Source organism: Athene cunicularia, assembly GCF_003259725.1.
Source record: "Athene cunicularia isolate RWA chromosome 1 unlocalized genomic scaffold, athCun1 chr1_part1, whole genome shotgun sequence".
Classification (NCBI taxonomy): domain Eukaryota; kingdom Metazoa; phylum Chordata; class Aves; order Strigiformes; family Strigidae; genus Athene; species Athene cunicularia.
Window position 1 is genome coordinate 95484065 of NW_020799091.1, and position 12180 is coordinate 95496244.

The following is a 12180-nucleotide window of genomic DNA, read 5'->3' on the forward strand; positions in this document are numbered from 1 at the left end:
TACGCATCTGGGATGATAGTTCTTACTCAGAGGAAAGGGGAAAATATAATATGATGTTTGACCTGAATTTTCTGCCAAAACTCCGGACTGACCTCTTTTCCTCATATTGAACTGCTTCAGCTGTCTCATTCTACATAGGTCAGAAGACAAACAGCCATCAGAGGGTCACGGTTGGTCACTAGTTGTCTGCATCCAATTTGATCTATACACAATTAAGTAAAGATTTGCTTTCCTGCTGTCTGTTTTTTCTCCAAGCTGTCTGATCTCTCCTCATCTTTTTGTTCATAGGTGCTGTACAACTGAAACATATTTTTCTAAATCAACTAAGTGTTTTTTCTCCAAATAAAGGGAGAAGAAATGGTGCTTTAACTCCTCTTGTTTCTAATCCACATTGCATGATGGTTTCTCAGCAGTGTGTTTTAAACTGAAATGATGATTTTCCTAAATGTCAAGAGATGTGTTCTGGGAATATCTTATTTATGTGAAGTTTGTGCATTTTGATATGAGAGTAGAGAGTGAATGGGAGATGAAAGTAAAGCGAAATATGACTGTTCCCTCCAAAATTCCCTTTTCCTTATCTATACTGTACTTGTATTCATTTTAAAAGTAGACTTAAAACTGGTGAAGGCTATAATGTTTCCAAAATAAGTGGGAGTCCATATCATTTTACAGTGCATGGATAGACTCAGAAGTAGAATCTAAACCCAGTTCATTCCTAAAATGAATGAAGAAACACAGACCAACTGCTTGTTGCTACATTTGAACTACTGGTGATTACACAAACTTCTGCAGAATTCATACAGCCACATAAATTCTTCAGCTTTACAACCTGAGATTTTTTTGCTCAATATTTTCTATGTCAGATCACATATATCTGCTGGTTTTTTACATTCATATTTCTCTGTTAAGTTTTAAGTCTGTTAAATAGATTTCCTATATTCTTTCTACATATATTATTTTTCATATATAAGCTGCACTACCATTTTGCCCAGAGTATTACATGGGAAGAGAAAAACAAGCACACGTCTCTTAAAATCTGCAGGTACCTTACGGTAAATATTTACTGCTGTTCCTGTTATTTTCTTCTCTATAAAAGCAATAAAGTGGTGATAAGGAGCTCTAAAAATATCTGTCCAGTAAGGTTGGATTTTCCCTGCCTTAAATATCAGGGGAAGATGATCAGCTTCCACAGAGCTTCTTAGCAGAGCATCACATAGGAAATGGAAGGCACCTGCTCAGAGACAGAAAGAGAAAAGCTTTTGAGCAGCTGTGCAGCTCTGGGTAAGATCTTAGGGAAATCTCAGTTTTCTCTGCCAAGGGTTTTTTGGTGAGGACCTGGAAATGAGACTTAGTCACATGATCTGGACACAGATCTGTCAGTACTTCTCTCCACAATGTGTTGGCCAATTTCAGACAAATCGGAAGAGGGGAATATGCCTCCAGTAGAGCCGAAAGCCCAAAAATTTAATGAAAGGAGGTGATTGATTACAAACACCCTTGCTAAATGTAATACTAGACACCAGAGAATCTATTCCAGCAAGACCTTCTTCAAACACAAGGAAAGTTCCAGTTGGAGTCTGTACTTAAACACGAGATACAAATCCACAGAAAAGCAGGCTTGGTTAGTCCTAGTGTTTATGGAATATCTTCTAAAAGCTCATTAATTAGCCCCTGAGAGAAGCCTACCATCTTCACTGCATCTAGGGACTGCAAGTAGGCAGTCCAGGTGAGTGATCGCAGCCTGCAGTTTCTCTGGAAATGCATCAGAATTTGCATGCTAGAAGAGTTTCTCAAAAACTCATAATTTGTTATTATTTTGATTATTTTATTTCTTGTCTCACTCTTGGTTTGCTATGCATGCTATTAAGAGAAAGAAAAGAATAGGAACCTTTCATGAAAGTCATCCACAGAAATTAGGAAAATATCTTTTATGTCAACTACTTATAACATCATGTGGAATTAATTAAGGCTTTACTCATTAGGACTGTCTTCTAAGGAGTGATTAAAATTCTGTATTCACTTTATCATGTGTTATTCATTTCTGTAGGGTTTCCTAAAATGGGAATGAAGTAATTATGAAATAAAAAGCAGTGAAAAAGGTTTTAATTGGTAACCAAAAAGAAAAAGATCATAAATGTATTATGAGTTCAAAATTTTTCAGATACTGCCAGAAAAGAGAATTCAAAGATAGTAGCAGGTACATAAATCATGATTTTAAAATTCCTGTTAGTGAACACATAGTAAGTCAAAATTGAGATAAGGTCTTTAAATACCTAATAAGCCCCCTTAATGCATTTAGTGCATTAAGTGTAAATGTGTTTTCATTTTGCGCTTGCCAGGAATGTTGAATATCATTAGATAGTTAGGCACCCAATGAGGAGTCCCTGAGCCTTGAATCTTCCAGATAAGAAGTATCTGTCTGCTTTCTGACGTTTGGTGGTGGTGCTGGTATGATGCAGCAAATGCAGTTTATGATAGAAAAGCAGGGGGGGAAGATTTATGATCGCAGCTGGTGTGAAAATGCATTTATTTTCTTTGCTGGTGTTTACACTGTGGCTTTGAAGATTACTTTTGAATGATTCACTTCCTATTTAATGTTTTCATTAGATAAATCTGATCAACACAAACCACTATGCACTGTCTCATTTTGCAAAAGCACATCTTTTTTTCTTGAACTACATAGCAAATGGTTTCACTAAACCAGCTAAATTGACCCCTTAGGTCCAATGACCAAATTTAATAACTGTTCATCTTTGCTAAAGCACAGTGTTTAATGATCTCATTCATTAATACATCAATGGTTGCTTTGGCTGATTAAGTTTCTTCCATCATTTTGACAGAATGATCTAAATGTAAAGTACAAATATTCCATGTAAAAATGAAACACTGTATTCTGGGCCAATGTCATAGATTATTTCTTAACTTACTCCAGTAGTCCACTGGAGAAGCTTCATATCAGGAGCCTTCAGAACTGCTCTCCAGTGTGATGTACTGATTGCTGTACTTGGGAGCCAGAAGCGCTTGTGTAGATTTGAAGTCCAGAGTGTGTGCATTTGTCATCTGGTCCTTGGTGTAAAGCACAGTCAGAAAGGATTTGCAGAAAGCAAAATTAAATCAGGGAATATTAGCACACATTCATAAACTGATTTTAGTTAGCAGCTTGTAAAGTCCATCATTACGAGCAGTGATGACACTGGTAAACTGTATCTTCTTAGGGTACCAACTCATATTTTATCATCTTATCAGGATTATTTCACACAAGGAGATAATGAAAGCATTTTCCTTCCCTTAAAATGGCTCTATGGCATTCATGTTATCTTCAACATTCTATTTGATTGCTCTCATCCTTTGTTTTCCCTTTGTGAGAGCCTGAGACTGCTAGTCATAATATTGACTGAAAACACCTTTTTTAGGTCCTTTGAGTTCAGCCATTAAATGGTTTGCATCTGTCAACTTATTGCTCTTACACTAAACAATTCAACAGCTCATTTCTCGTCACAGATCCGTGGGCTGCATTAAATGAGAGAGCCTAACAGAAACTCACTGTTAAAGCAATTTTAAATGCCCTCCTTTATGGGCTCAAGGGACTGTGCTGCTGAAACAAGGGTGATAATAAAAGTAGAACTGTTCAGTCATATTCATGAACTATTTCAGTGTTTCGCTTCTAAAAGGGTAGAGGAGGCCCACACCTTTACAACTAAAGAGAGAGGAAGAGAACTAATTGCTTTTTTTTTTCTCCATTAACTCTGCTTAAGCATATCAGACAAATCAACTTTGCTGAAGTCTTACTAAGCAAATATTCTTTAAGTGCTAATAAATTCCTGAAAGATAATGAAAAAGTGAATGAAGCTTTGGAATCTAAAGCTAAGTATCAAAATCTAGATCAAGTAGTTGACTGCATTGTCTTCCAAAATATGGTAGCACATAGGACTGAACAAGTTGTTCATTCAAAATAAAATTGAGAAGCAAACTATCAATGAAGAAGAAAAATGTAAAGGTCTCTCTGTTTTCTTTTTAATCATTTCTATAAGAAGAAAAATCCTGTGGTTTTATCTAGACAGAAATATAGAAAAAATTGAAAGGTCATTGAATGAGTAATTTTGTTTTGCTGTAGCATCCCTTTTGATTTCTACTGGCAATCTTAAGATTTAAGTGTCAAGGGCTCATGCCTTCAAAATCAGAGCAGCAGCTGGCATTTTTATAAGTAGACCTAAAGGAAGGCCAAAGCTTTCCTGAATATAGAAATTGTTTCTATTACTAGATTTGGACAGAGTTTTTGCCTAGTAAGGTTGAAACATTCTTTGTTTATGTACTCTGTTTCAGCAGTGCAAGAAAACTGTACAATTGCTAATCATAAATTCTGGAGCTTATATGGCAAAATTTAACTTTCACAGTTATGGTTCTGGTACCATTCTGTATTGAAAGTAATGATTAAAAATGAAAATACCAGGAATATCTGAGCAATAGCTTACATTTTATATACCCAAAATACAGTGAAATCAATATGATAAAAAGGCCTGTTCAGAGCTTGTCAGCATTAAACGCACAACACATCAAGAATATCTACATGAGTTCATTAAAGTTGTGGAAGGATGCATTTCCATAGAAATGCTCAAACAATGTTTACACTTGGCATCCATCCATTTTTCTCTATATATGCTGAAAGGGATTAGACAAAAATTTCATTTTAACAGATCATTTTTATGCAAATAGTACTTTAAAGGCTGATTGGCTTTATTCTGTGCTAGTCAACCTTGCTTAACTTTTCCAGAACTTTCTGCATATGCCTGCCCATTTAATATAATAAATTAGTTCCTGAAAAATTTACACTTCTTGCCAGTGTCATTTACAGCAAATGAAGAATATAAAGAAATGTTTTATAAAGAGAAGGAAAATAAAGTTACAAAAGTTTTGTATCATAACAGAGATTTTAAAAGACATTATACTCTTCACATGTTTTAATTATCAGTCACTCCATTGCATCATTTGTAGTCATTCACCTGTAAGACTGATACAACTGAGGTGGTTTTGTGTTTTGGATTTTTTCTTTTAGCCTACCCTCTTTATGGATAAGCAGTTTGTAATTGATTTTTCAGAAGTTGTGAATACAAATTTGCTGAGGTGAAACAGCTGATGCCACTGTGCTGAGTTCTGTAAAATCAAATTTATTTGTGCAACCGATTGTACTTTTCACCTGCTTCAGAAAAGAAGTGCTTGGGACTCCTTTTGTGTTTGGTGATGAAATGAACACAAAACAGTGATAAAAGAGCTACTGAAGCAGGTATCTTCTCTGAGTAGGTAATTAGAACAGGGTGGGTGATGGCCCAGAGCTGTTGTTGCTGGGATTTCATGTTTGGTAGTTACCTATCATGAATTAACATAACATACAATATATGGTAGTCAGTGTGAAAGCAGCATGGAAAGCTGAAATGTTTCACAGCAGTAAATATATCTCCTAGTACAAAGGTGTTTCTTGCCTTTATCGCTGTTAGTTCCTTCCATTTCTTCTAGACATGTTCCAAAAAGCAGTGGACCTTCATTGTACATAGGCAATAAAGACCTTTGCATTATAGCTATAGCATTCAGTGAACAAAAGGTCCATTTAAAGGGATTGTTTGCTCTCCAGAAGGTTGTTCTCCTCTTTTAAAAATCGGTTGTATCTATGAAGGTTGAAAGAGAAAGTTGGTAGGGAGTCTGGGAAGAAGGCTCAAGCCATTGTGAGGAGAATTCTCTGAACCTGGAGAGAGGATTTCTAGATACCATAACTCCAACTTTTAGGAGTTCTGTCCATACCAACACCAGCCGCTCAAGTTTTTCCTTAAGGAAATGTTGGGACTCTCTGGTATAATGAGAGATCCTATTTGCATAGACTGTGAGAGTGTTTATACTGAAGAAACTGTAAAGTCATATATTATAGTATTGGTGCTTCTGCTGTGCTTCTGCCGCACAGTTTTTCTGATATATAATTAGTATGAAATTCATGGCCATTAAGAGCTGTTTCAGGTCCCAGTGCAAATAGTCACTGTACTGATGATTCCCTTACGTTTCCTTGTGCTACAGCCTTCTCCCATACTGCCTTTCTTAATTTCTGGCACTTTTGGAGAGGCAGGTGGTGGAGTCTGATGGGGGGTTGTGTCAAAGCAAGGAGGGGTGGTGGGGACATTTGTTCTGTCTCCCCCAACTTTCAGACAAAGTTAGCACTGGCTGGACCTGCGGAGTTGTGAATCCATGAGGTTCTGTGCATGTCCCTATATGCATATGCTGCAGTGGGGGGAGGAAAGCAAGGCACAGTTGGGATTTCTGTTTTACTGCATTAGATCTGAGCATGTTGCTGTACTTGATTTTACAGGAAAAACACCTGTCACAGGCTCAATCACCTTACTACATCTGTTGAAATATAAGAAATTACAAAAAGAGAAACGTGGGATAGGGACACAAATAATTTACTTTTTTTTTCCTCAGGTATTTACTTCTTCGTGTTCTGAACCAAAAACCAGGAGGTCAATGAAAATCTGTGACCTTAACTGACTTTAATACAGCCATCGAGCACCTTTAATATTCCATAACTTTTGTGGGTCTTTCAACATTCTTCACGGTTTTCAGCTTTCCTTTCAAACGTTTGTCGAATCTGCAGGTTTTATTGAGACTTTGACATTTAGTATTGGGCCTTCATGGTAAACTGTAGGTCGAGTATTATCACAAGTTGTTTTCTTTGCTGTGTATTTGTATTTAGAACACGTAGAGCTTTTCCTTGAGATAAGCAGTTCTTATTTTATTTATGTATATACAGATACATACTTGACTATGTCTGGAAGGCTCACTGCAGTGGTTTTATGCTGCCTGAGAATAAGTCTAATAATATGTATTCATTGATCCACAGACATCTATTCCAGTAAGACTTGACTCTTCAACTTAATGCAAGAAATTGTGCTGAAATTTTCTATGGCTGTTTGGAAAGAAAATTCTAGTAGAAGTTATGGTTCAAACACTCTCATTTTAATATGAAGTTATTTCATTGCTATAAAAAGCATTATTTTTAAAGATTATTTATGCTACATAATTATTTTTCTAAAGCTTACTAGTTCACATAAAAAATTCAGAAAACTTCAGTTGTTCTTAGACATCTGACAAACCTCTGCCTTTGTTAGAAAGCTTTTCTGACCATGACAGTATGATTTATCTATTACTCCCTTTTTACAACTTCTCCTGTGGTGAGATTTTCATTAACTTGTTTTTGTATCCTATAAAGATCAGTGCTTTTGTTGTGCCTGGCAAGAAATACACTGAGATTGTGCACAAATAAATAATCATGCAAACCCAACTTTCCTATGTCACTGGATTATCATTTGGCTGGTTTTAATTTTTGCTTTCTGCTATAAAATATTATGCCTCTTTATTTGACTGGTCTGCCATTTTGATCTACCTGTTAAGTTGCATGAATTCTCATGGCTCCTTCTCCTTCTGCAGTGCCGCCTAGGTTTGTGGTTCAGCCCAGTGACCAGGATGGAATCTATGGAAAAGCTGTAATACTCAACTGCTCTGCAGAGGGTTATCCTGTTCCCACCATTGTCTGGAAGTACTCAAAAGGTAGGATTCCTGAGGTAGTAGTAATAATCACTGGGGACAGATTAATTCTGATTTAGTTACAATTTACCTGTAACTTATTGGTTTAATCTTTATATTGTCAGAGACTGGCAGGGTGTAAGAAAAGAAGTCATGTTTATAATGTTTTTATATAATCTCCCTAAGCACATTGTGCTGGCCATTGTCATAGACAGAGAGCTGAGCTAGATGGACTTTTGGTTTGCCTTAGAGATGGCCTGGAGCTGTGAATGTGTGCCTGTAATAGGTATGGCCTCAGTGGACGAGTGATGAAATGGACAGCTGAGAGAAAAGAGATACTGCTTTAACTGAAACAACCTCAGAACAAGGTTCACCGGCAGCATTTGGCTGATTTTTTTTCCCCCTTCAAAATTCATGATAACATGGCCAATCATATCTTTTCAGCAAAGAAGAAAGGTCAGGTAGCATTAGCATAAGCAGTAATTCAGTATGCGCTTTACATAATGCTTTAACATTTTCTTCTCATGTAACAGAGCATTAAAACTGGCCCCACTTGACCCTCAATAACCACAGGAAATTGAATGCTTTTTAATTAAAATGTGCTGCCTGCTAGATTGCGACTTCTGGCCAGTTGTCTTCTGGTAGGTTTTAGCAAGAAAATAAACTCTCTAAACTGTATCCAATCTAAATGAGTCAGCTCTGTAAAAAGGAAAACTAGGTGCTGTTGAGAAGAAAGCCTTATGTAATTTTTGGTTTCCTTAGGTTATAAGTCCAAATTATATTTAAAGAAAGAGGGTGAAGGAAGAGAAATGTTCATGTTAAAGGCCATTCTTGCTTTTATTGATAAATTCTGGTTTGTGTCAAGAAGAGTGCAGAGCTCCACATTTTATTAATCTTAATGGTATATGGGTTTTTAATTATGAGTATAGGTTGCAAAGAAGTAATTCTGTTTTGTTGTGTTTGCATGCTGAAAGAGGAGGCCAAGCTAGCTAATTAACTGTGAAGAGATAAGCAGCCCATCTTAATAGAGAAGAAAGGGATAGGGATTTGATATTAGTGACACTCTACCATCAAGTGACTGTTTTTAAGGTTTTCCATTAATAACTCTGAAGGTTTTAAGTCAAAAAAAGTTTTAGTAGACACGTGATGTAGGCAAAGCCATCGAACTGCAGTTTCATTTTTTGGCCAGAGTGACTCTAGGTGAAAAGGTCAGTATTTTTACAAAAGCCCGTATTTTGCTAATAGATGACTGCAATTTCAATACCTAGTGTAATTAAGGTGCTGTACATGTTTATAGGATATATGCTGCATCTTCCTTTAAAGAGATACATTATATTATTGGTTTGTGAGCAAGGTTTGTGCCAAATTATAAAATAATTACTGAGGTGAGCCCAGCAGGAGTAAAACAATCGGGTCATAGCTTATATGTAGGTACCACAACAGAGTAGAACACTCATCTGTACACTTGCATGTGGGTTAATGTCATTGGCTTTTTGTGTCAGTGAAAAAGAGGGTTCATTTTTTGTACATTGGGACAGAGGGGTAATGGAAATGGACTTGCTGTTTCTTAAGAATGATGATAGTGATCAACACAGACACCCCACAATCAGCAAGAATCTGTTAAGTCCTTCAGCCATAAAGAGGCAATGGGCACACGTTGTCTGAGCATTCTGAGTACAAGGACATAATTTTTTACTGTGAGGGTGACTGAGCACTGGCACAGGTTGCCCAGCCTGCTTAAGCAAAAGGGTTCTACCACATGACCTCCTGAGGACCCTTCCAACCTCAACCAGTCTGTGATTCTGTCCTCTTGCAAATCCATCCATGCAGTTCTGTGTGATAAGCTGCTGTCACTGCTTAGGAAGGACTTTGTCTGTAATAGCAGTAACAATATATGCAAAGAGTAAGAAGTCTTTGCAAACTGTTACGCAAATTTTTGCCCAGTTGTAGCTGTCCTCAGGAGTATCAGCCTTTTCCCTTCTGTGAACACCAAATTGTCCCCAGAATTTTTTATGTGAAGAAATATAAGTGAGTGCATCTATCTACTTGGACAATCAGTTGCAGACAGATAGAGTTGGTGAAGCATAAATGTTCCTTCCAACTAAGTGACAAGAAAAATGGCTAATTAAAAAAAAAAAAAAAATAGAGGTGGAAGTGGGATATGCATGTGACTAAAATAGTTGAAAAATCAACAGTGGCAACTGTTTTGTATCCCTTTAACTTTTCTAAGCTCACAGTATCAACCGTCAGTGTAAGTGCCCAAAGCAAACTCTTTTAGGACTAGAAGGATTTTTAGTATGCCTGTCTGGTCTTTTTTAATATTATAGATGTTGTATTCATAGGTTGTTTTAGTTTGCTATTTTATACTAAATCATTCCCCATAATATTTATTCATTGTAGTTCCTCCTGGGCTGACTCAGCCAACTGCGTATAGTAATTAATGCTGACAGATACTAACTTTGTGTACAGAAAGTGGTATAGAGAATTCCACTGAAGAGGACTACCTTAGGATTTCCCTGAAAATTCCCATCTCTGCTACCAAAGTATGTTGTTGAACCCTTTGTTACAATGTGTTTATGAAAGGCAGGTCCTGCTAGACAGACCTGACCTCCTTCTACGACACGGAGACCTGCTTATTGGATGAGAGAAAGGCTGTGGATGCTGTTTACCTTGACTTTAGTAAGGCCTTTTACACTGTTTCCCACAGCATTCTTCTGGTGAAACTGGCTGCTTGTGGCTTGGATGGGCACACGCTTTGCTGGGTAAAAAACTGTCTGGATGGCCGGGCCCAAAGAGTTGTGGTGAATGGAGTTAAATCCAGTTGGTGGCCGGTCACGAGTGGAGTCCCTCAGGGCCCAGTTTTGGGGCCACTCCTGTTTAACATCTTTATTGATGATCTAGATGAGGGGATCGAGTGCACCCTCAGTCAATTTGCAGATGACCCCAGGTTGAGTGGGAGTGTTGATGTGCTCGAGGGTAGGGAGGCTCTGCAGAGAGACCTGGACAGGCTGGAGCCATGGGCTGAGCCCAACTAGAGGAGTTTCCATAAGGGCAAATGCCGGGGGCTGCCCTTGGGCCACAACAACCCCCAGCAGCGCTACAGGCTTGGGGAGGAGTGGCTGGAGAGCTGCCAGTCAGAGAGGGACCTGGGGGTGCTGATTGACAGCCGGCTGAACAGGAGCCAGCAGTGTGCCCAGGGGGCCAAGAAGGCCAATGGCATCCTGGCTTGTGTCAGCAATAGCGTGGCCAGCAGGGACAGGGAAGGGATCTGACCCCTGTACTCGGCACTGGTAAGGCCGCCCCTCGATTCCTGTGTTCAGTTTTGGGCCCCTCACTACAAAAAGGACATTGAATGACTCAAGCGTGTCCAGAGAAGGGCAACGAAGTTGGTGCAGGGTCTGGAGCACAGGTCGTACGGGGAGCGGCTGAGGGAACTGGGGGTGTTTAGTCTGGAGAAGAGGAGGCTGAGGAGAGACCTCATCGCCCTCTACAGCTCCCTGAAAGGAGGGTGCAGGGAGCTGGGGATGAGTCTCTTGAACCAAGTACTAAGTGACAGGACAAGAGGGAATGGCCTCAAGTTGCACCAGGGAAGGATTAGACTAGATTTTAGGAAGCATTTCTTTCCAGAAGGGGTTGTTAGGTGTTGGAATGGGCTGCGCAGGGCGGTGGTGGAGTCCCCATCCCTGGAGGTGTTTGAGAGTTGGGTCGACATAGAGCTGAGGGATCTGGTGTAGTTGGGAACTGTCAGTGTTAGGTTAATGGTCAGACTAGATAATCTTCAAGGTCTTTTCCAATCTAGACAATTCTGTGATTCTGTGATTCTGTGAAGGATCATATCCCTATATATACTTAGAATGTCCCCAGTGCTGAAGAAATCTGAACTTGGTGGGCATCTGGATAGTACAGCATGCTGACAGCATGGCAGCATATCATTCCCTATTCCCTAAATCACCCAGTATTTTATTTCCAAGGAACAGTATGTTCTTTCTTAAAAACAAAGTTGATACAGAAATCTTTGTCTTCCTGTCTATTTACAGACCTTCCATTTTTACATTACCGTCAAACATGGCACCTTATGCCTGATCAGTGATCAGAACTTTTTATTTCTTTCTCCAGTTTTTTTCTGTTTAACAGCCTGAATAAATACTGGCTACGAACATGGCTGAGAGAGATTTTATGTGTCATCAGTCAGTCAGCTATAAGAGAAAACAAGCAACACCATCACTGATGTGATTTTCCACATTACCTAGAGTTTTGTAAGCAAGGTCCTATAGGTCCCTTGAGTATGCCATATTTACTACAACAGACATCCCTCTTAGTCATAAGAAATTCATTTGGTGTGTGCATTAGGGATGCATACTTGTATGACTTTTCAGCTGTAATTGTCAATAATTTATCAGCCTCTATATGTACAACAAATATGCCTATTTACCCATGAGCAGTTTGAAAATCTTCATTTTCTCTCTCTCCCTTTCTGGTTCTTCCACTCCTGCTTTGTGGTCCTTTTGCTCCTTTACCTTTAACAGGGGCAAATTATTACTACTATTACATTCCAAAAGTCCTTCTTCTTTCTATTAAATGAATTCAGTTTTGACAAAGAACTTTCCATTTGTTCTG

The 12180-nt window shown here is 38.5% G+C and overlaps 1 protein-coding gene across 1 annotated transcript in view; it reads left to right on the forward strand.

Moving 5' to 3' along the window:
- DSCAM (DS cell adhesion molecule) overlaps positions 1-12180 on the forward strand; it is a 480683-nt gene that overhangs the window by 320483 nt on the left and 148020 nt on the right. Inside the window, exon 10 of the mRNA XM_026868377.1 lies at positions 7468-7587. Coding sequence (XP_026724178.1) covers positions 7468-7587 — 120 coding nt within the window. The remainder of the gene's footprint in view (positions 1-7467; positions 7588-12180) is intronic.